Source organism: Sarcophilus harrisii, chromosome 6 (genome assembly GCF_902635505.1).
Source record: "Sarcophilus harrisii chromosome 6, mSarHar1.11, whole genome shotgun sequence".
Taxonomy (NCBI): Eukaryota; Metazoa; Chordata; class Mammalia; order Dasyuromorphia; family Dasyuridae; genus Sarcophilus; species Sarcophilus harrisii.
Genome location: NC_045431.1, coordinates 233,377,881 through 233,402,328, shown reverse-complemented (window position 1 = coordinate 233,402,328; position 24,448 = coordinate 233,377,881). Strand labels below are relative to the sequence as shown.

Below are 24,448 nucleotides of genomic sequence, written 5' to 3'. Positions count from 1 at the left end.
CTCCGTCACACCGCGAGACCCGCCGCCGCCTCCCAGCCCCAGCAGCTCTGCGCCTGCGAAAGAAAACGAAACCGCCGCGGCCCCGCCCCCTCTGGAGTCCGGCGGAAATGGGTTCGGGGTGGGGGCCTCGGGGGGGCGCTCTAGCCAGGAACTCGAGGCTCGGTCGCTTCCTCGGCTCCGAAGGCTCTAGGAATGAGCCGAGGTCGCGCCGACCCCGAGGATTCTCTCGGCTTCGAGGCGCCGCCGGAAGTGACGTGAGCAGTCGGACGGACCCGCGCGTCCCGTCGGGCTTTGCGGCGGCGGGATGATGGCGGCGGCGGGAGCGTTGGAGAAGAGTTTCGTGGAGCTGTGCGGCGCCGAGCGAGATACGCAGCGGCACTTCCGGGACTTCTCCGTCGGCTGCTCCGGTACTCGGCGAGCGGGCCTCGAGGCCTCGGCCTTCCTTTCCCCCGGGATCCCCGGCTTTGCAAGCCGGGCATGTCAACGCCCCCGAGGCCGCCGCGGGGCTGGGACAGAGTGCCGGCCTCGGGCGGCCCGGTCACCACCCCCTCCGTGCCTCGGTGTCCCCGTCTGTAAAAGGGGAGCTTGGAAAGGGAGGTGGGATGGGCCCGCGGCTCGGACGCTCCCTCCCCGCTGGACCGGCCTGGGTTCCAAGGGCCCTCCCATTCTTTCCAGTCTGGTTTTAAAGGGCCTTCCCGCCGCCCTTCCCCCTCCCCCCCCCCCCTCTGGGTTTTAAGGGCCTTCTCATTCTCCTGCAGTTAGGGTTCGCTCTCTCCAGTCTGGTTTCCCAGGGTCGCCCCGCTCCGCAGTCTGGGTTCTGAGGGCCTCCCGCGTCCCTCCGCAGGCTGGGTTCGCCCCCTCCAGTCTGGTTTCTAAGGGCCTTGACATTCTAGCTTCTAAAAGCCCTCCTGGCTCCCCCCCACATCTGAGGTCTAGGAGCTCTCCCATCCTTGACATTCTGCGTTCTACGGACAACCTTCATGCCTGAGTTGTAGGAGCCCTTCCGCCCTTGGCAATCTGGATTCTAAGGATCCTCCCTCCCCTCGCTCTCTGGGCTCTAATGTCACATTCTCTATTCTAAAATACCTACCTTTCTGACACTTCCAAGGAACCCTCTGACAGTCTTTATCTTAAGTGCCTCCCGTCTCTGGCGTTCCATGTTCTCAGAAACCTTTCAGTTCTCACGTTCTGCGTTCTAAAATCCTTTCCAGTTCTGATATTCTAGGTTTTAAAGCCCTTCTCAACTCTGACATTCTATGCTTCAAAGTCTCTTCCATCTCTGACATTCTCTGTTCTTGTAATGTTCTGGTTAGTTTTCTGGAGGTCTTGGGACCAGTCTTTGTTTCAGCAGAATAATCATCACGAGAATAACCAGGGATAAAGTCCAAAAGTCTTTATTGTCTCTTTCGTGGTCTGTCTCCTTGCCTGGGGCCTAGACTAGCTTTCTGGAGGCCTTCAGATGGGCCTTGGTCTCAGTGGGGGAAGCAGGAGAGCCACCGCCACGCTCTCTATCTTAAAGTCTGTCCCTGGCTCAGTTTGTCTCCAGTTTATATGCTCTTATTACTATTACATCATTACAATATACTGAGTATAAACCAATCATTATATCACTAGGGAACCATTATTTGTAGTAAGATTGAACTAGAGAACTCACATGTTAATAAACTAGATAACCCTTGTCTTATCAATTCCACTGAATTGTTTAACACCTTGTTTCAAGTATACTTCTCCAGAGTTCTGCCTTTTACATGTTCTTATGTCCATTCTAGCTCTAATGTTCTGTGATCTATTCTGCTTTCAACTCTTTTAAGTTTCTCTCTCTGATGTTCCCTTTGCAGAGCTTGTGGGTTTATCAGGAGCTGTGAAATATGGGGAAAGTGCTGGTGGCTTCTACTATATGGAAAGCAGCAAGCTGTTCTCTGTCACCAGAAACAGGTTCATTCATTGGTGAGTGTTACCACTACCAGAAAGGAGATTTGGTCCATATATTCTTGTAAAATGGGGTGACCTTACCTGAAGTGAATAATAGTTTTGGGGAAATGGGAAGAGATTTTTTGAAAAATCTAATTTCAAAGTTATATAGAGAACAAATGGAGCAAGGGGAAATTCTGATTTAATACTTTGCTGATTCTCTCCCTGTATAACTTTGGTCACATTTAACATCCCTGGACATCGGTTTCCATATCTGTAAAATGAGGATGTTGGACTGTATAACCTCTCATGAATGGCCTTTCTTTCCCACTACAAATTTGCCAGGAGACTAGAAAAGGAAGACAGCTTTATTAGATAGTCAAAAGTAAGGAGTTCTTTATTTGGGACAAAGATAGTATTGTAGTTTATGTACTGTGATGAGGAGATCATGGATATGAGGATGGTTGTCAGGATTTTCAATGAAGACTAAACCTATTTCTCCAATTAATCAGATTAGGATTGTTTTTACATGTCGAAAGGCCATTATGTTCCTTTTAACTGCTAACTAAAGTAATGGTATATAAAGATGACCAACAAATACCTGACCACATGCTATTCCTTCAAGCCCTGCCATAAATTATAGAAATTAGTGATGGATCACCCAGGTTTGTGAAAATTGCCTTTGCTTGATGTTATATTCCATGATATTCATACATCACTGTAACTGCAACCATTCTTCATTCATTTGGCATTTACTCTCGGTCTTATGGGAGAAATTATTAATAATATATTAAACTTGGTATTTCATGGCCAATTCATGGAAACTTCATGGCAACAATCAATTCTTCCATCATATTACATTTTATCATTTCTTGTTCTAGCTTCTTTTAAAGCTCTTGCCTCAAGGGTTATTTCCCACACCAGGCTTTTCCTGATTTTCCCAGTTGTTAGTAATCTCCCACACTCCCATATTTATTTTGTGTGCATCATTGTATCCCCATTATTCCGCCTCAGTAAAACATAAATTTTGTGAGGACTAGAGCTGTTAAATACTTTTTTCTATTTCTCTCTGGTACCTAAAAGTACTTTATAATACCTAACATTTGTATAGTGCCTTTGCAAAGAGCTTTACAAATATTATGTGATTTTCATCACAACCTTTGGGAGGCAAATGCTTTCTTTCATTGTCCCCATCTTACAGATGAGAAAATTGAGGCAAACAGTTTAAGTGACTTGTCCTTCAACTTTAAATAACTGAGGCAGGATTTGAACTCTACTTTTCCTGATTCCATGTCCAGTGCTCCACTTAACTGCCTGGGTTCTTTCAAATGCTTCAAATGAAACTTTGATGGCGATTTTTGAAATATGAGATTTTATGTTCTCTGTATTTTAAATTCAAATATGATTTTGTTATTTGGGACTCTTGGACAGCAATGTGTATGTAACATTGACTGGAAGTCTTTTATCTAAGTTCTCAAAGGGGGGCTATTTGCATATAATATTTCTTATACTGTCATAAACTTGATAACTACCAGGAAGTCAGTGTTTCTTTCTCTCTCTCTCTCTCTCTCTCAACAGGGTCACTTCTGGCGATACTTTGGAGCTGGTGGAGGAATCTCTGGACATAAATCTTCTGAATAATGCCATCCGCCTCAAATTCCAAAATTGTAACGTTTTACCAGGAGGTGTTCATGTCTCTGAGACTCATAATCATGTGATCATTTTGATTTTAACCAATCATACAGTACACAGATTAGTACTGCCACACCCTTCCCGGATGTATAGGAGTGTAAGTTTGTGTAGTTTCCAGAATATATGTCTCTCACTAACTCCTAATCTCCCTTTAGTTATACCTTGGAACATTATCCCCTTGGATTGTGAACAAACTTAATTTCCTTACTAGAACTGTAATTACCAAATGTGCATCAGTTTAAATATTTAAAGGTCTCTTGGAAAACGTTTTTTGCTTTCTAGTTGTCCATTTTTACTTTGAGAGGGAAAAGTGATTATTTTTAATATAAAAGTATAAAAGAGTGATTATTTTTCATTTACAAATGACTTCTTATTTTGCAGGAGTTGGTAACTGAGAGTCAAATGCAGTCGATATTCACTGATATTGGGAAAGTTGATTTTAGTGATCCTTGCAACTACCAATTAATTCCTACAGTTCCTGGATTGGCCCCCAATTCTACCACTTCAATAGCTTGGCTAAGCAGTGAGGGGGAAGCAATGTTTGCTCTGCCTTCAGCTTCTGGGGGATTATTTGTCCTTAAACTGCCTCCTCATGATATACCTGGTAAGATGGGGACCTGGCATACATCCTGTAATTGTCATATGAGAGGGAAGAAGGGGGTTCCACATCATCTCATTCTGCCTCCTTCCTCAAAAGGAGAACCCTTCCAAGCATTCCTAACAGGCTTTCATTGGCTTAACTCAAGTAATTCCATCTTCCTGTATTTTAAAGCATTGAATCCATAGTCAGTGTTATTTGTTCTATAAATTTTTAATTTATCCCCCCATGCTAGAGTGGAACTCCTATGAGTTTTGTACATAGTATATACTTGATTAATATTGGTTTGAATTGAGTAAGACCATTTTTGGGCTACAGTTCTCTGATGTCTGAAGAAACCTCTAAAAGAGTAGGAAAATTAAGATTGAGCTCTCATACTATATAATCTACTCCAGATTATACAAGGGATTATTGGAGATGATAGGACTAAAACATAGGCTCCTATCCTGAGTCACAAACTAGCATATAAAATTATAACTATAATAAATAATATTATGGATAATAAATTGTAACAATAAAAAGAATATTTAATGATAAATAAATAATAGAGATTTATGTGACTAGAAAATTCCAGTAAGAAGTAAAGTGTTTTTGTAAAGCTAGACCCTGATAGCAGGTCATCTTGTTGAACTTCCAAGTACATATGTTTGCCCAGTCATTATGAGACATTTTTTAATATATTCATTCTCCTTGGGTAAAGATAAAGCCCAGGTTTCTCCCTTCAGTGTTGAATCTTTTATTCTATTTTTTTTGTTGTTATTATTGAGGACTACTTTAAATAAGGAGAACCTCAAATATATTTTGTTCCTTTTTGTTCTTCCAGGTATTATGTCAGTTGTAGAATTAAAACAGAGCTCGGTGATGCAACGATTGCTTACAGGCTGGATGCCAACAGCTATCAGGTTAGTAGTAGCTTGTAAAGAAGTCATAAAGATCTGTACTCGTCTAATTTATGCCTTGGCCTTGATTTTTTTTAAAGGCCTACAAAAACGCCAACTTATAGAATTTGATGCCTTCTAATAGAGAATGTTGTATTAATTCCAAAGTATTTGTTAAGTATTTTGTAATTAATGGCATTAAATAACATTCTAGAGAGGAAAAGTTTGTAGCATCATGTATGTTGAAAATAAGACCAGAGAATCTATTAGTTATGGTTCGTTTATGAATTTTCCATATATTTCTCATAGCATCCATTCTGTCCAGCACTTTTCATGGCATGGGAACATATACACAAACATATGTTTATATACGCATATGTTGTTAACTTGCTAAATCCAATTTCATCTAGAATAATGAGTAGAAAATGCTTGTTTCTTAGAACAGATTAGCATATGAAGAAAAAATAGTGTTAGAATGAAACAGTTTTCTTTTATAAATTATTGTGTTGATTAGGTCAAGTTCAAATGTATTGTATAAACTTAATACAAGTCCAAAATTAGCCTATGTAACTGGTAATGATCCTATTCCAAAACAGTATTTTTAAAGTACTTGAACAGATGATAAATTATTGCTGCTGCTACTATTGATCAAAAGTACCTGAAAACCTCCAAAACTCTTATTATCTGTGCACCTCCTAAGTGACTGCTCTCTGGTTCTGCTATAGCTCTGTATGCTTACATTTTCAGGGGTGACCAGAATCCTTCTGACCGCCCCCTCAGTCTCTCTGTTCACTGTGTGGAGCATGATGCCTTCATCTTTGCACTTTGCCAGGATCACAAGCTCCGGATGTGGTCATATAAGGTAAAGGCTTGAGGAGCCATTGACTTTGGGCCCATTCTCATTCTTAGATTTATATTGGAAGGTGAATGATGAGAAACTGAAACTGATTGTGTTGGTCTGAAAGATAATTAGATCAGAATTTGTGGAAATCCTAACTTTGTCAAGAGATTTGTTATCATACATTTTAGTTTTTACTTATAACTTCTAAAATATAACAGAAATGGATTATAGTCAACAGTATTATATTTTGTTAAAATTAAACGTTTAAAAAAAAAAGAACCTAAAAAAATCATCATGATACCAATTTCCTTTTTAGGATTTGCCAAACTGAAGAGAAATGTCTCACCATACTCTTTTATGTAAATAAAACCTACCAAGTTGTTTAAATAAATGCTGATAATGAATTTTGTGGTAGTGAGCTTGGCTTGAACATTTCTGATGATAAGAGGGAAAAGAGAAAGGATCTTTAACAAGTTTTTTATCTCAAACAGGACCAGATGTGCCTGATGGTAACTGACATGCTAGAATATGTACCTGTAAATAAAGACCTGAGACTAGCAGCTGGGACTGGCCACAAATTGCGCCTTGCCTATTCTCCTTCCATGGGACTCTGCCTGGGTGTCTACATGCATGCGCCAAAACGGGGGCAGGTATATGATGATTAGCATTTTCATTAACTTTACGTGGATATTTTGGAGCCACTTTATAAAGTGAAACCCTTTGTCTTTTAAAATCTAATCTCATGAATTTATCTTACTGAATATTTCATAAAAAAAATAAATTATCATTTGTGAGACACTAGCAATTACTGTGGGAACATGGTTAAGTGATTCTTAAAGCTCTCAAAATTAGGCATTTTCTCAAATGAATGAATCTATAAGAATTTGTTAATTGCTTACATACAAGGAACTGCATTAAGTGCTGGAGATACAAATACAAATGGGATAGGCCCTCCCTTCAAGAATCTTTCTTTCTTAAAGGAGGAAAGATATAGAGGGAAATATTGACCAGAGAAGGGAGATTTATTCTGAGGAGTCATAGGAACATTGAATTGATAATACTTTAGTAGCACTTCCCAGAAGTAGTTCATTTGAGTACCATGTCCAGAACAAGAGATGAAAAGCAAGTTGAAACATGCAGCAGTATACAGATGGGAAGTGGGTGGATGACTAGATGAATGCCCCCTTATTTTCTTCATTTTAAAGAAAATGCTGACACTTCAGAAATTTGCCGTGAAATTTCTAGTTAGTTGCAATATTGCTTTGTGGTTCAAAAGAAAAATTTTTGAAAATTAAAAAATAGTATTTGAATTCATCCACCCTTGGTTATGCTGATTGTTTGATCACCCTCCTTAAACATTTGTATTTCAACAGTTCTGCGTTTTCCAGTTGGTGAGCACTGAAAATAACCGCTACAGTCTAGATCACATTTCTTCATTATTCACATCTCAGGTGGGTTCCTGTGATAAAAAATCTCCATTTATAAACTAGTGATCAAAACCACAAAACAGTATATGGTTTAAGAGGCTTCATGCTATCAAGTAAGATTTCACTGCACACATGAATGAAATCCTTATCTGAATTCTGCCACCATTTGATGTGGTAATATCCTTTTAGTTTTTGATGTGGTTACCTTTTCTCTTCCTTTTTCTTAGGAGACCCTGATTGACTTTACCTTAACATCCACTGATATCTGGGCTCTGTGGCATGATGTTGAGAACCAAACAATTGTGAAATACATCAATTTTGAACAGTAAGAGTTTTTTTCCATTTTTATGACCCTACCCCACTGAAAACATACCCATCCTTGAAAAACAGGATGATATGATTTGTAACTAGGATTTGTTTGTTTTTTTTCTCAATAATATTTTATTTTTCCAAATACATGTAAAGATAGTTTTCAGTATTCATTTTTGTAAGAGTTTGTGTTTCAAGTGTTTTCTCCCACCTTCCCTTTCCTCCCTTCTGCCTAAGATAGCAAGCAATCTGATATAGTTATACATATTTATATAAACATATTTCCATGTTTGTCATGTTGTACAAGAAAAATCAGACCAAAAGGGGGGAAAACCATGAGAAAGAAAGGACATACCAACAACAAAAAAAAAAATAGTATGTTTTGATCCACATTCAGTCTCTATAGTTTCTCTCTCTGGAGGTGGATGACTTTTTTCATCCCAAGTCTAATGGAATTGTCTTGGATCACCGCATTGCCGAAAGTCTGTCATAGTTGACCATCACATAATCCTGTTGTCACTGTGTGCAGTGTTCTCCTGGTTCTGCTCACTTAAGTTTATGAGGTCTCAGTTTATGTTAAGTCTTCCCAGACTATGCTGAAATTAGCCTGCTTATCATTTCTTATAGAATAATAATACTTCTTTATATTCACATACCATAATTTATTCAGCCGTTCCCCAGTTGATAGGTGCCCACTCAATTTCCAGTTCCTTGCCACTACAAACCTTTTCCCTCTTTTAGGAACTTTTTGGGATACAAATCCAATGGTAACACTGCCAGATCAAAGGGTATGCCTACTAGCTATGGTTTTTATGAAAGATATGGCCTTGGATTTGACCATTTTGTTAGACTTGAATTGCCTTCTTTTTAGAGAAAAATAGCTCTTATTTTGATCTATAAACATAATTTATCCTTGTAAGTTTTAACAGAGAAAAGGAAAATGTTATTTCTTGTAAGTAATGCTACATTTCTGGAACTTACTCATACTCTGGATTCACTGCTCCAACACTGAGACTGTTATTAGACATATAATTTTTTAAGCTTTTCAGATCTTTCTGAGTAGCAATCTTGGTAACATAAAACTTGTGCTATCTGCAAAATGACCAGAGTAGTACTGCTTAGTTCCCAAGGATTCCTTCCAATTCTAAAATCCTAGCATGTAAAGAGGAAGAATTGTCCTGGCTGGACAACTCTGACAAGTGAGAGGTTTTTTTTGTTTGTTTTGTTTTTATTATTCTGAATATTGGAAAGGCTGGAGGTTTGGAACAGCCTGCTGGAAACTTAACTGAGAGCGTGAGCTTAAAGTAAAACTCTGTGGAGAGTTGGCTGGGTAGGTAATGATGTCATCAGCTTGTCTCTGAGTGGTCATTGTTACTGTCCTGATAGGTGTGTTCTTGTTCAGTAATGTTGCAGGACAGTGGAACCCAGTTTTCATGCAGTCTCTGCCAGAGGAGGAAATCACTATCAGAGATGACCAAGATCCAAGAGTAAGTGGCACCCAATTAAAGTCAAATCTTAAGGAGTAAGAGGTGACTAACTTTGTGCTTTAACTGGCTTTCACAGATGGAAATCCCACTCAGTTAAGCCCTTACGAGCTCTCAGAAGACTTTGGCAGTCCATTGCTAGAGCAATGGAGGTAGTCAGGAGACCTGGCTCATTGACATGGGTCCTCACCTGCCAAATGGGAGTAAAAGTAGTTGCCCTGCCTAACCCTCAAGGGGTCAAATGAAGGTCAAAAAAGCAGTTTGCAAACCCAGGTGGTATTCACATGGAAGTTCGTGGTGGTAGTGTGCAAAAGACTAGAGGCTGAAAAGAAGGGGAAGCACTTCTGCCTGATTTATTTGGGGACCCCAGAATTCTGTTCAAAACCCCTATTTGATTTCTTGTCTAATGTGAAATACTTCACATTAGAAGCCAGTGATTCCCTAGAGAGCATTAGTTTTGGAGGCTTTGCAAGGCTCACCATTTTACCATACAGTCACCTTTAAGCACTATATAAATGTTGGCCATAATGGCCTCTGTAAACCTAACCCACCAGGTTGGTTTAAGAATCAAATAAAATCGTCTAGATAATCTATAGAATATCCCGTGAAAACCTTAGAAATGATGCAAATGAGAATTCTTCTCTTTGAGCCAGTGTAATAGTGTATGGTCTAAAAAGGCATTTTCTAGTAGGGAATTTTCAACAGAGTTGTAGTGCTATTTAAGTGGGCAGTGCAGCTTCCTATTCCTGTCCTCATCTGCCTATAGTCCATTTAACCTGGGACTTCTGCAGCTGCATTCTTCCAAGGAAGCCCGTCAAGGATAGCTTCACCTAGTAGAAGGAAAGCAAACATATGTTTCATTTCACCTCGTAGAGATTTGAGAGCATCTTTTCTGCTCAAATACAGAAGTAATGTCCATACTGTGACTAATGTGAATAAAAATGGAGGAATTTGGACTATTTTTTTTTTTTAATGAAGTTTTTCAGGTTCTGTTTTCAATGTCTTGGCTTTGCTGATTTTGCTTTACATCCCTACAGGAGACATATCTAGAGAGTCTTTTCACACCTGGACGATTCACAAATGCCGCTATTTTCAAAGCTTTACAGGTTAGCAAGAAATCAATCCATATTTGTTATTAATATTTTTGTGTTGTTATGCAAGAAATAGTAAGTGATAAATGCTTTTCATTTGTTAATTACAATGCATCCATGTGAAGAGATGTGCTAACAATTACAGTGTAAAGAACTACTACTTTTTCAATTAAATTCAGCAAGCAATTGATCAAGGTCATGCTTTGTTCAAGGCACTATATAAGGCAATGGGGATATATATTGTCCCCATCCTAAAGGAGCTTAATTCTACTAGGGTGTAGAACAGATAAGTAAATACAAGATAATTTGAGCAAGGAGAGAGCATCAATAACTAGGGGATCAGGAAATCTTACAGGGAACTCCATGAAGGCAGCTAGGGGTTCTAAGAAGTAAACATTGCATTTAGCTATGCAGGATAGTTTGTGCAGAGGCAGGAGAGAAAATGTTGAAATCCAGAAACAGCTAGTCCAATTTGGCTGGGACTGAGCATGCTGTGACGGAGTAGTGTGATATGAATTTAGAAAGTAACCAATGTTAGAGCCAGATTGTGCATACAGGGATTTCGGTACCAGGCTAAGTTGTTCCTACAGGCAGTAGGGATGTTTTTGAGCAGGAGAGTGATATGGTCCAGACCTGAGCTTTAGAAAGACTCTTCAATTAAGAGGCTATTGCTAAAATCCTAGAAAGGGGTTATGAAGACCTGGATTAGGGTGATGAATATCTGTATGAATGGAAAGAATGCAAGAGGTGTTTTGGAGGCCAGATCTATAAGGCCTAGTAACTGACTCTAGAAGGTGAGGGAGAATTAAGAATTGCATTGACTTCAACTATAAAGATGTAAAAATAAGGGGGAGGGAGGCACTCTTTAATAAAATCTCTAACTTCTTGGTGAAGGAATTCCTTCGCATACTTTCCAAATTCCTGCCAGCATTTCCTAGTTGTAATGCCATGAGACATTGCCTTCCAGTATAAAATGAGTTCCTTCCTTAGATTGTCCACCTTTGGAAGAAGTACTGGGAAGATGTGGGCTTCATCTTAATTGGTAGTGTCAGGCTATAATAGAAGGAATGTGGGTTTCTTTTGGTTTAGAAAGCATAAGGGATTATTTTTTACCAAAGGATTTACCTAAGAAGTTTTTCTGGTAAAGTTGAGATAAAGTCATGAATATTGGAGTTGGGAGCAGCCTTAGTGAACAGCTGTTTTAATTTCCTACAGAAAGTAGAAATCTCTTGTATACCATCTGCTAAGGCATCAAACCTTTGATGTGCCAGGGCTGCATTTGGGACAATATCCATTACCTCACACAATACAGCTCTAGTCATTAAAACTTGTTATATGTTTAGGTGAAAATATGCATCCTTTAAAACTTCCAGCCACTGGACAGCTACACAAAGCAAGTTTTCTCTTTCACATGACTTTCCAACCACATCTTTCTCTTTGACTCCATATCCTCAGCTCCCTCCATCCTTTATATAACAGGATTCCAGGACCCTGGTCACTTCAGTCAAATCCTGTAGAGGGCACATTGCTTTGCATATGTCCCTCCTAAAATATGATGCCAATTATTGAACACAATCCTCAAGGTGTGATATGTCCGTTAATGAAGCCTAGGATTATAATAACTGCTTAGGCAGCCCCTTCATGCTATTAATTCATATTAAACTTGGCAGCTAGAATTTAGATTATTTTTCACATAACCTTGTTCCCCTTCCACATCTCCTCCAGTCTGTGTAGGTACAGTTGATTTTGAGGGGATAGAATTGAGTTTTATTCATATGATATTTCATGTCATTGATTTGAGTCCAACATTTCAGCCCCTAAGATTGTTTGAATCAAAATTCTGTCACCTCATTGTTCATTTGCAAAATAGTTAAGCATTTCCTTTACTTCTGAAAGATGTCTATAAAAGTGTTGAATGAGGCAAGGCCAAGGGGAGAGCTTTATGGTGTTATCTCTCTCCATTTTAACACTATGTGACTATTATCTAGCTTTTAGGTGCAGGTACATAATTAATTGAAACTCCACCTAATAATACAATCATGTAACCCACATTTTGCTGCTTTCCTACAAGGATTCCATGAAAGTCTGTCAATTATGATGCTAAAGTGAAGAATCAGTATGAGAGTCCATAAATCCACCAGCCTAGATATTTGTTTATAAGCTGTTATTTCCCTTTTCAGAAAAGGAAATAATTTTACCTAACTTTTTCTTCTGTATTTTTAACTTGTTTTATAAGGAAACAAAGTTTTACACAAATTGTTCATTTTTTTTTTTTTTTTTTAATATAGGTTTTATGGATATCTTACTTTTATATCACAGTCATTATCATACTTTGCCTCCTCACCAAGCTTTGGAATTGATTCCTCCCTTATAAGAAAGAAAAATAATTCAGCAAAAGCAGCTGATACAGTGATTATATCTGACAATAAAGGCATAATTATGCCATTGTTGTTTTCCATCTCTAAGCTGAAAGGAGGAAGATAGGCTTTCCTATCTGTGTTCTATAACCATTATTGAGAAGGGGGGGGGATTTTTCTTTAGTAAGCCTTTTACTTTTAGTAATCTTTTCATTTGTATTTTTTTTTTAGTATATATTTATTACTCTTCTAGCTCTGCTGCAAGTCATAAAAATCTTCCCACATTTCTGTGTTGCCCTTTGTCATTTCTTACTGTATGATAAGTCATAATATGCTTGTTTGTTCAGTTATTCTCCAACCAATAGGTAGATAATTTTGTTTCCAGTTCTTTGTTCCACAAGAAGTGTTACTGTGAACATTTTGATGCATATACTGGACCTTTCTACTTTTTAATTGCATGGGAGGATATTCCTAATATTAGGATTACTGTGTCAAAGTGTAATCTTTTTCCTCACATAAATCGAATTTCTTTCCCAAAATGTTTGAGTCACTTCCTAATTCCACCAACAGTGTTTGGTTTGGCTTTTTTCTAATGGTCCACCTTGTTCTTTTCTAAAGTCTAAAAGACTTCCTTAAGATTATTTTAGAAATTTGCCAGTAATTGCAGCCAAGCCTGCTTATATCAACAGAGTTAATCTCTTTGTCCTCTTAAAAATAGATAGTATTTGGCTTATCTCATCATTAGCATCTTTCTTAGAACCTGGTTTCTCCTATTCATTCACTATGTGGTCTCAGATCATTCAACTTCATTGAGCTTTCACTTCCTTATCTTTAAAATTAAGGTTGCGTTAAGGTATGGCACCTTTCCCTGGTCGGATTGGCGAAAAAAATTAAAAGCAATGAAAATCGGTGTTGGTGGAGTTGTGAAGAAATATATATGCTCATTCATTCCCTTCATTCTACTCATTCAGGTGGAATTGCAAATTCCAAAGCAGAATCTGTTTTGGAGAGCAGTCTGAGAGTACACAGGAAAAATTAGAATAATCATATCCTCTGACCTAATAGGATAAGACTACACCCAGTACATGTTGGCAAAAGCAGAACAAAGGGATCTGTTAATGTTCATAAATGTTCATTGCAGCATTCTTTGCAATTGCTTAAAAACAAATTGGATGCAGCCAAACTGTCAGACTATAGTAGGCATGGTTAAATAAATATGATAAACATGAATTCTGTAATGGGATACTCTGATTCAGCTAACATTGAAATATAAACTCTATAAAGAAATCTAGAAAGATCTTTATGAAAGAATTCAAATCCCCCTTCCATCCCCCCTGCAGAAGAACAGAGTACATTTTTAACTCTGCCTACAAATGAATAAAAGTAAACTTTTAAAAAAAAATGTCTGCGGGAGATCTTAGGCCAATGACTAAAAACTTATGGTAGCTTATGTGTTGAAATTAAATGGTTCTAAGCAAGCTTAATTTTATTGATGTTCACTATTATGTTTATAATCATTTGATGTGAACTAAAATGAAGATATGGATGGTCTCTGGTAGTTTTTTTCAGTTTTAGAATTCAGATTCCTTCAAAATCTATGAGCATCGGAAAAGTCCCCTGTAAAACGGACATTCTTGCAGTTTCTTGTGTTCAGGACCTGGTTAGCACTCTGGTGACAGCCATGGAATCTTCATAGAGTAATGATTTTAGATACATAAAATAAAATACAGAGAATTACCCCTCCCTCCCCCTTTAAAAAATGTTGAACTATAGTTACCAAAAAAAAATACTGTTTAAAAACACTCAGGCTAGGAATCCCTAATAAGCCCTTTTGGAATAATGAGTTCCTGACTAGTTACAAAATCCCTCTCATAGCAATTATAGACTTGCCAGTCTGATCAAGTATTTTTAACTGAAAACGGTAGGTAAATGATTAGGGCATAAGGAGGGTCTTTTGCCTTATTCTATCAGACATTTTATCAGTGACTTGGAGGAAAATAGGTTGCATATTTATCCAGTTTACAGACCTAATGAAGCCAAGGGCCATGACCAAGTTAAGCATGTCCAACATGACCAAATATGATGGCAACATTCTGGAATAAAGAGCTAAATCCAGCATGATGACATTTAACAAGGGTAAATTCTGAGATCTGAAAATCAGGTATGAGATGCTTAACAGCCGTTTCTTTGAAAAAGTGGTGTTAAGTGAGTACAAGCTCTTTCTCAATCAACAGTGTGTATGACCCAGCTCCTAAAAATACTGCTGTGATCTTGGGCTGCATTAACAAAAGGATACAACTCAACAATAGCTAACAGTACTATATGTTAGCTGATAATCAGAATTACCATGTTCCTTTCTGGGTACTACATTTTATTTATTCAAATTTTTTGTTTTTATTTAATTCTTGATTTTTTTATATCACCTTCATTTTCAAATATAGTCTTTTCCCTCTCTAACCTCTAATCAAGGAGTCAACTAATAGAAGAAGAAGGAAAGCAGTTAGTAAAACTAAACCCATCAGCCGAGTCTGACATTATATGCAGTATTCCATATCCATAGTAGGTACGCACACATACCCATACCCTCCAGGAAGAATATTAAAAATCTCTAGCATATCCAAAAGAGGAGATTCAAAACTCTGGCTCTTTGAGAATCTCTTGATTGTTTAGAAGGTTTAGTCTGAAAAAGAAAAGACAAAAGGGGGTTTCTTGTATATGTATGTAAGTTTGTACTGCCCAGTGCCTAGTATATAGTATATCACACAGAGTAAACTTTGATGACTGGATGAATGAATGAAAATGAAATCTATGAAGGACTCACAGAGGAAGAGGGTTTGGGCTTGTTCTGAATTGTTCAAAGAACTTGTATGAGGACAACATGATGGCAAATAGAAGAAAGCAGATTTCTGCTTGGCACATAGAAATATCTAAAAGGTAGATCTAAAGATAGAGTGGACTGTCTTAGATAATTAGTTCCCTGTTATTGGAGTTGTTCAAGCAGATAAACACTTCTTAAAATCATTTACAGAGAATCAAAAACTGCTTTAGATATGAGGTCCCTTCCAAATAAAATGTTTTCCTTTTTTTCTTAATTAGATTTATTAAGAATTACAGAGCTAGGATTTCTTTTCTTTTTTTTTTCTTTTTTTTTTTTTTTTTTATTCTGATCATTGTGAATGGTTTATCTTTTTAGCCTTTACCCATAAGATTATAGCAGTATTTTTTCACTAAACTCTTTGGAGCCCAAGGTACATTTTGCTTTATTTTATTGTTCTTTCTTGTTAGCTACTTAAGGTGGGGATTGTTTATTTACTTTTGCAACCCCCATAGCACTTAGCATAGGACCTTCCTTGCACCTAGTAGGTACTTTGTAAATATTTATTGAATGAGTTAGTGTCCAATTATACCCCCGTGTTTCCTTTCCTCACTAATACAAACTTCAAGATGACGTGGTCACTTTCTCCCAAGGTTCCTGTCACTTCCACGTCGCCAACCAGTCCTTGTTGATCAGAATTAAGTCTAGAATAGCAGTATTCCTCGTTGCTTCCTCTACCTTCTGAGAGATGAAATTGTCAACAAGGCAAGTCAAGAATTTTAGATGCTCTACTTTTAGCAGAATTAGATTTCCAACAGATGTCAAGATTATTGAATTTTTCTGTTATTACTATAGCTAGCCTCTATACCGTTTTTATAATCTGTATGAGGAAGGCATCATCCATATCCTCTGTCTGGTTGGGTGTTCTGTAGTATATCACCTCAGTATTGCTTCTAGTCCTACTTTTATCCTAACCTAAATGGTTTGGGCACTAATATTCATCACTCTTTATATGAATACATAGAAATCAGGAGGAAGCAAAACCAATTCATTTTGCAAAAATGTAATTTACACAACTTTTCAGGAAGATAACTGTTACAGAAAACAAAGTATACCTATTCAGTACTATACATTTTTCTGCAGTATTATGATGCCATCTTAATGAGAATGTTTTGATTAGGTTTGGTGTATTGCATGATATACTAAAATGTGATTTTGTTTAGATTTTCCGTCGAGGAACAGAGAGGAATTTGGATCTTTCCTGGAGTGAGCTCAAGAAAGAAGTTACTTTAGCTGTTGAAAATGAGGTGAGATTTGAGTTGAAAAATTATAACTTTATATATAACCTTACATATTTTTCATCAGTATTGGTAAGAAAATAACTTTTTATTACTAAGAAATATGAATATGTGAACTTTTAAAACTAGAGATTCATAGGCAAATGTGTACTTCCCTAGTGAAGGAAAAAAGTGAGACCAGTATAAAGTCATTCTTGTCTCTGACTCCATTTGAACTATCCTTGTATAGAATCCTTTTTAATGAGAATGTTATTATTTTGGGAAGAACATCATAAATTTCACTAATATTTTAATTTTATTTATGCTTCTGCCAGCTCCAGGCAAGTGTGACAGAGTATGAATTCTCACAGGAAGAGTTTCGACAGTTACAAGTTGAATTCTGGTCCAAGTTCTATGCTTGCTGTCTTCAGTACCAAGAAGCACTCTCACGCCCTCTTGCACTGCACATGAACCCTCATGCAAATATGATGTGCCTGTTAAAAAAAGTAAGGCTATAGAAGCATGCCGAAGGACTTCCTACTACTATTTATTAGAATCCTCTGAATGTTCATCTGCCACTTTGTAATTCCTTATAACCATATCATAATCACTTGATTTTTCCTGTAGAATTGCAACTCCTTTGGAGTAAGAGATTGTCCCCTATTTCTTTGAACATATTAAAATTAACCAGAAGATTTACATTTCCAGGGGTTCCTCTCTTTTCTTGTGCCCTGTGCCCTTGTGGATCATCTCTATCTCTTGCCTGATGAGAATCTTTTGACAGAGGATGAGACCACCATTTCTGATGGTAACAATAATTATTTCCTTTTTGAATCTCCTCCTTCAGCCTTTTAATCCCTATCCTTATTTCAAATAGATACAATACGTGATATTCTCTAGAAAAGTCTTTGCCACCATAGATATTCAAGCAAAACTGATTGGGTACAAATGTTTTCAACGTGTATGCTTATGAAAATTGTCAACTCTGCCTGTTTAAAAAATACTGTCATTTGATATTCACGTCTTTAAAGTTAAGTGGTATTTCTTTTCCTTATAGATTTAGATATTGCACGTGACGTTATATGTCTTGTCAAATGCCTCCGATTGATTGGGGAATCCATTTCTCTGGAAATGTCATTCATGATGGAAATGGCTTGCTATCACCTTCAATCTCCAGAGAGGGCTGCAGAACAGATTCTGGAAGACTTGATCGCGAATGATGTGTAAGGGAGAACTTAGGGTAAAGTCTGTTTCATAATGGAGATTTTAAAATCTAATATTGGTATTAAAGTAATATAGTAGAAATACATTTCAGATGAGTACTATGTAAAGTGAGTCAGTATTGTTAATAAGTAGGTGAGCTAACTTATGCATGGGAAAACCAGCAAATTATTTTACCTATATAGAAACAGGTATGTGAATCATAATCCAAATGATATAACAAGAATTATTAATTGCATCAGCATCTTTAAAGAGTTCTTCTTATGAACCATAAGGAAAAATGTTCTCTTCTCCAATGGTGGATCTTAGCATTTCTGAGAAACCAAAGGAGGCAATTACTTAAAACATTGTGCTAGGGGGCAATTTTTTCTCATTCACAGTAGTATTTTGCTTTTCCAATTGAAATGTAAAGAAAGTTTTCAACATGCATTTTTGTAAGATTTGTGTTCCAAATTTTTTTCTCCTCCTCTTTTACCATCCTTCCCCCAATCTGATATAGGTTATGTATATATAATCATTTTAAACATATTTCCATAGTAGTCATGCTATAAAAGAAAAATCAGAACAAAAGGGAAAAACCTCAAGAAAGAAAAAGCAAACTAGAAAGAAGGTGAAAATAGTATCTTTCAATCCTCATTCAGTCTCCATAGTTCTCTCCCAGAGGATAATTCTTAACTCTTTTTAAAGCTTTGGTAAAAGCTTAAAAATATATCTTTGCTTAATGACTTTGCTGACTCTTGGGTCATATCAATGGCTCACCTGCTTCTTAGGATATTTTGTTTGAAGTCCTTTAGTACCGATTTCTCTTTCTATTCCTACAGAGAAAATGTGATGGAGGATATCTGCAGTAAACTGCAGGAGATCAGGAATCCAGTCCATGCAATTGGACTTCTTATACGAGAAATGGACTATGAGACAGAAGTAGAAATGGAAAAGGGATTCAATCCTGGTAAGTGGCACAAAAGCAAGCATTCTCCCTCAATTTAAAGAAAGTCACAGTTTTCACCAGTACAGCTCCATTATCATATGCATTTCTTTGTTTTCCTTGATGCAGCTCAGCCTCTAAATGTTCGCATGAACCTTGCTCAGCTGTATGGCAGTGGAACAACAGGGAATGTGGTTTGCAGAGGTGTATGTAAAATTGCTAGTACTCGCTTCCTTATCTGCCGAGATCTATTGATCCTACAGCAGCTATTGATGAGGCTAGGAGATGCTGTAAGTATAAAACTCAACTTTAGAAAACTCAACCAGGTGCCCATGACATAGTCACAAATTTAAGTGAAGTGTGAATGCTGTACAGAGCACTTTTCTCCTTTTCCATTAGGATACTTCTACATTTGTAAAATATCAAGGAAATCTAGAGCAGAATCCTTAGGAAGGGGGCTCAAAGGCTGATATTCTCTTCTTGAGTTAAATTTTAACATTAGGGAAGTTACATCTTTGGAAAATTGCATCTTGTACCTGCATGTCATAAAAGAATCCTAGATGTTTAGAACCGGTATCCTCCTAAGAAAGCTTCCACTGTGCATCTAAGAGAAGAGGCCTGCCTGAAGTTACACAACTTGGGGCAGAGCCAGGTCTCTTTGAGTCTCCACTGTTCTTTCCACCACCCCACCCTGTCTCTCATCTGTAAAATCAGAATTATAATCCTTCCACTTTACAGAAGTCTAACAAAGACCCAAGATGTCTCTAGCTTTGCTGGGTTCCATATAGTATGTATCTTCTACACGAGATAATTGCTATCTCTTTAACCTTTAATATTGCACTTAGTGCCCATCATTACATAGAGTGGATCAGGATGACCCTTGTTACATTTTACTCAATGTCTCTTAGCTGACAGACTTTTTGGTATTCTGTCAGTAAGCCATATAAACATGTCACTTTTCTGACTTCTTGTCTCCTCTTAAAAAGCATTGTCATTTTATCTCAATGAACCTTAAAGTCGATCAACATTTTATTTTCTTAGGTGCTTTTAGGAGGGAATCAACTCTTCCAATCTCAGCAAGACCTTCTCCATCGGACGGCCCCCTTGCTGTTATCATATTACCTCATTAAGTGGGGAAGTCAATGTTTAGCATCTGAAGTTCCAGTGGATACACTGTGAGTTTTTTTCCCCCAAGTTTGTGAGTTGGTAATGGTTTTTTAATTATTATTAATAACTAAAAAGCTTTTCTGAATACTTTTCATATATGAGGACTTGATTCTAGTGTTGCAGCTTAATTTATGATTTGTCTTCTCCTTTTCCATATGCTGGGGATGCAGAATTCCTTATCCAATAATTTAGAGAGATTGCTTTAACAGTTCAAGTGTCTCGGTCTTAAAAGATGTGCTAAGTGTGCATTTCTCCTCCTCTAGGGAATCCAATCTACAGCATTTATCAGTATTAGAGCTGACAGACTCCAACACTTTGACGTCACATAAACTTGGTAAGGACTGTTTCTTGGCAGTCTTTTCTACTTTACTTGAAGCATTGGTAACACATCTCCTGATGATTAATAATGTCTGCAAACTTTTTTTTTTTTTTTTTAAGTATCCAACCCTCAGACAATTGTGGAGTTATTTTTCCAAGAAGTGGCCAGAAAACACATTCTGTCTCATCTCTTCTCCCAACCAAAGGCTCCTCTCACTCAAACTGATGTGAATTGGCCTCAGCTGATTACTACAATTACCAATTATTTCTTACAGCTTTTGTATCCTTTTATTCTAAAACTTCAAAGAAATTTTCTTCTCTCTATTTCAAGGACGTTGTTATATGTTTTTAACGAATTAATTGCACAGGGTTTTTGATGGGGGGGTGGAGAATAATGCATTGCGGTTATTTTTATATAAAGATGTCACTTCTGATATGTCATCATTAGGGCATAAGATATAGATGCCATTCAGGATATAGTCGGTGCCATTAGATTAGGGCAGAGGTAAAACTACTTCACATGAACATTACCTTTTTTTTTAATGACATTGGCTTAATTCAGTGCAGCAAGTATCTAAATTAAGTTTATAATAGGCTGTGTACAAAACCCCATGAAGACCTGTCCCACGATTAAAAATTAAATGGGCCTGATGTTCAGGAAACCCAAGTTATCCTCGAATGAGGGTGTAACACACAGCCTGGAAAAACATTTGGAGGGATTGGGAAAAGCTTGCTTTAATGTCTGAGTTGAGCTATTAATGGATCAGGAATGATAACCACACATGTAGCTGTCATGTTTTTTTGTATAGAGAGAGGAAATGTAGCAATAGAGTAGGAAAAGCAGCTCAAAGTCCATTTGTCAAGCTACAGGATATCAAATGTAATGAAGTTGGAAAGGTGACTGGGGGCCAGATTGACTTGAGCATTAATTGCTAACCAGTTGAGCCATCATGGACAGGCTGTACAGATGACTGAACACTTCACATTTATCTTCTTGATGCAATTATTTGATGTGATCTATGTTATTGCCTCTTAATTGTGAAAAGAATATATATCAGACAGACAGGGTGATGTAATGGATAGAGCAATGGACTTGGAGTCAGAAAGAGCTGGATTCAAATTCCACCAAGCTGTGCAGCTCTTGACAAGCCACTTAGCTTCCAGAATCTCAGAATCTTCCCTGTAAAATGAGCATAATTATAACACTTATTGTGTTGTGAGAATGAAATGAGGGAGTAGATATAAAACTTTGTAAACTTTTAAAATGTTAAATGATAGTTAGCTCTTCTGATTCCTTCAGTCCATTCATCTCATCCTTTAACATGGTTTTTCAAAAGCTTCTGTGTCCCAGCTTATTTTGTAGTGTTCATTTAATTCTTCCGATAACAGTAAAAGATCTTTTTTCTTAGCTAATAATTAGGTGGCCTAGCAATCCTGGATGCATCTTTCCAGAGTGTTTGATGGGAAGCTGTCAGTACACACAGTTACAGGTAAGTTCAGTATTTCACATTTGTTCATTTGAATTAGCAGGGTCATTTTCTGAATTACACATTTGGATATAATTACTTATCTTGGCCAAAACTATAGCTTCCTCTTTAGTCACACAAATAGCTCTCTCTTACTACTGCCTCTCTATCAATATATATTACAGATTTTCAGGAGAGTGAGATCATTGCTTTCTTTTTCCCTACAATATCATTCTCAAGAAGTTAGCCATATACATCATATCTCTACCCTAATTCCATACAAGGAATGGGCTCTTTTTCACATGGGAAGCACAGTCTTATATTTAAAATAGCAAATATTACCCTTTGACCCAGCAGTATTTCTACTGGACTTATATCTCAAGAGATCTTAAAGGAGGGAAAGGGACCCGCAAAAATGTTTATGGCAGCCCTTTTTGTAGTGGCAAGAAACTGGATGATTAGTTGGGGAGTGGCTGAGTAAGTTCTGGTATATGAATGTTATGGAATATTATTGTTCCATAAGGATGATCATCCATGCATATGTTTTGAAAATAAAAAGCTTTAATAAAAATAAATAAGTAAATAAAATAGCAAACATTCTAGTGTGTGGATACAAACAGAATCATCATGAATCCGTAAAATCCTCTTTTAAAAACACTTTTTAAACAATGAACACCAGAATTTGGAAACTTGCTGAATTTATTTGTGAGGGAAATATCCTGTACTTTCTTGACTCTTCCTTCACTTGTAAAAACAGCATAATCATTTTCTAATATGTCCCCTACCCTGCCTGCATCCTTCCATGTAACACAACAAAGTGGAACATTCCTCATTCTATACCCATAGTCCTCATCCTCTAGAACTAAGAGAAGTGATTCCATTTCATTTGAGTTCATCTGATTTTTAGCCTTGGTTCTATTAAGATTGTTGTAGTAATTGTGTATCATTTTCCCCAATACTTTCTTCACTCTTTATTTCTTGACACAACTTGCCTTTTGCTTTTCTTCCTCATTTTTGTCATGTCTTACTGTGCAATAATAGTCCACTACATCAGTGCACTAAATTTATTCAGCCATTCCCCAGACGATTGCAATGTTCTACTTCAATTTATTGCTATAGCAGAGTGTATGGAAAGGATCTTGTTTTCTGTTTTTAACCTTGGGGCATATGCCCACTAGGGGGAATGCTGGGTTAAAGTATCTGAATGGTTGAAAGTCTTTATTTGCATAGTTTTGAGTTGTTTTCTCAAACTACCGAGGGCTATTGTAAATTATGTATGTAAAATAGTTACAAATATTATCATCCCAATTTTGTAAATGACAGGAAAGGTAATGTGTAAACATGTGCTAGGCACTATGCAAAGCACTTTACATATATGATCTCGTTTTATCCTGTGAAGTAGGTATGGTTGAGGAAACTGAGGAAGACAGAGGTTAAGCAGCTGACCGGAGTCTCATAATTAATGTGTCAGAGGCTTTGAACTTGGATCTTTAGGCCCAACACTGTCCACTATACCACCATCTGTGTGGTTAAGAAACAGTTTCTCAAAAGAGGTTTTCACTTAACAAAATCAGTGCAGCCACAAGAAAGAAAGACAAGAACTAGGGATATAATTTTTACAGCAAGTTTCCCAGATAAAGATCTCATATCTCAAATATACAGGGAACTGTGGCAAATTTGTAAAAAAAAAACAAAAAAAAACTATTCCTCAGTTAATAAATGGTCACAGGATAAGAACTGACAGTTTTCAGAAGAAGAAATCCGAGCTCTCTCAGTAGTCACATGAAAACATGCTGTAAATCACTACTTACAAGAGTAATGCAAATTAAAACAACTCCAAGATAGCACCTTACACTTATTAGCTAATGTGACAGAAGAGGAAAATGACAAAGACTGAAGGGATGTGGAAAAATTGGGACACTAATGCACTTTTGGTGGAGCTGTGAAGTGTTTTGACCTTTCTATAGAGTATTTTGAAACTAAACCCAAAAAAGTTATCAAACTGGGCATACTCTGTGACCTAACAATATCACTATTAGGTCTGTATCCCAAAGAAAAGGGGAAAGGATCTATGTGTATGAAAGTATTTAAAAGAGCTTTTTTTTGTAGTGGCAAAGAATTTAAAACTGAGCGGATACTCATCATTTGGGGAATGGAAGAACAGTTATAGTATATGATTTGATAGAATACTAATATACTATAGGAAATGGTGAACAAAATGGTTCCAGAAAAACCTGGGGAAACTTTATAGAAACTTTTGCAAAGTGAACTGAGCAAAACCAGGAGAAAGTTGCTCACAGTAACAGTGCTTTGCTGTCAGGTTTAACTGTTCTGATCAAGACAATTCCAAAGGAGCCATGAAAAATGCTGTCTATCTCCAGAGAGAGAACCGATAACATTGAGTGCAGATTAAAGCATACTTTTTGCGTTTTTGAGGGTTTTTTCAACATAGTTAATATGGAAATGTTTTGTATGATTTCATATTGATAGATCTTGCCCTCTCAATGGATAGGAACAGAGCAGGAAGGAAGGAGATATGCTAAGCCTTGTGTTATTTTTCTCAGTAATCACATTCATATCCTGCTTTATGATTGACTAAACTTTTCTCAAGGCCCTGCAAGTTAGTACATATGTGATCCATCGTTTACAAAACAGTTTGCTGAGCCATAGT

The 24,448-nt window shown here is 37.2% G+C and overlaps 1 protein-coding gene across 1 annotated transcript in view; it reads left to right on the top strand.

Moving 5' to 3' along the window:
- The first annotated feature begins 287 nt into the window (after positions 1-287).
- Positions 288-24,448, top strand: part of NUP160 (nucleoporin 160) — a 43,096-nt gene continuing 18,935 nt past the window's right edge. The window contains exons 1-21 of the mRNA XM_031943753.1: positions 288-407; positions 1,839-1,947; positions 3,490-3,700; positions 3,985-4,207; positions 5,025-5,103; positions 5,827-5,941; positions 6,412-6,570; positions 7,294-7,371; positions 7,575-7,672; positions 9,059-9,143; positions 10,178-10,246; positions 16,627-16,710; positions 17,016-17,186; positions 17,389-17,488; positions 17,738-17,903; positions 18,723-18,850; positions 18,956-19,116; positions 19,868-20,001; positions 20,257-20,327; positions 20,432-20,591; positions 21,732-21,801. Of these exons, the coding sequence (XP_031799613.1) occupies positions 305-407; positions 1,839-1,947; positions 3,490-3,700; positions 3,985-4,207; positions 5,025-5,103; positions 5,827-5,941; positions 6,412-6,570; positions 7,294-7,371; positions 7,575-7,672; positions 9,059-9,143; positions 10,178-10,246; positions 16,627-16,710; positions 17,016-17,186; positions 17,389-17,488; positions 17,738-17,903; positions 18,723-18,850; positions 18,956-19,116; positions 19,868-20,001; positions 20,257-20,327; positions 20,432-20,591; positions 21,732-21,801 (2,574 nt within the window). The 5' untranslated portion in view covers positions 288-304. The remainder of the gene's footprint in view (positions 408-1,838; positions 1,948-3,489; positions 3,701-3,984; positions 4,208-5,024; positions 5,104-5,826; positions 5,942-6,411; positions 6,571-7,293; positions 7,372-7,574; positions 7,673-9,058; positions 9,144-10,177; positions 10,247-16,626; positions 16,711-17,015; positions 17,187-17,388; positions 17,489-17,737; positions 17,904-18,722; positions 18,851-18,955; positions 19,117-19,867; positions 20,002-20,256; positions 20,328-20,431; positions 20,592-21,731; positions 21,802-24,448) is intronic.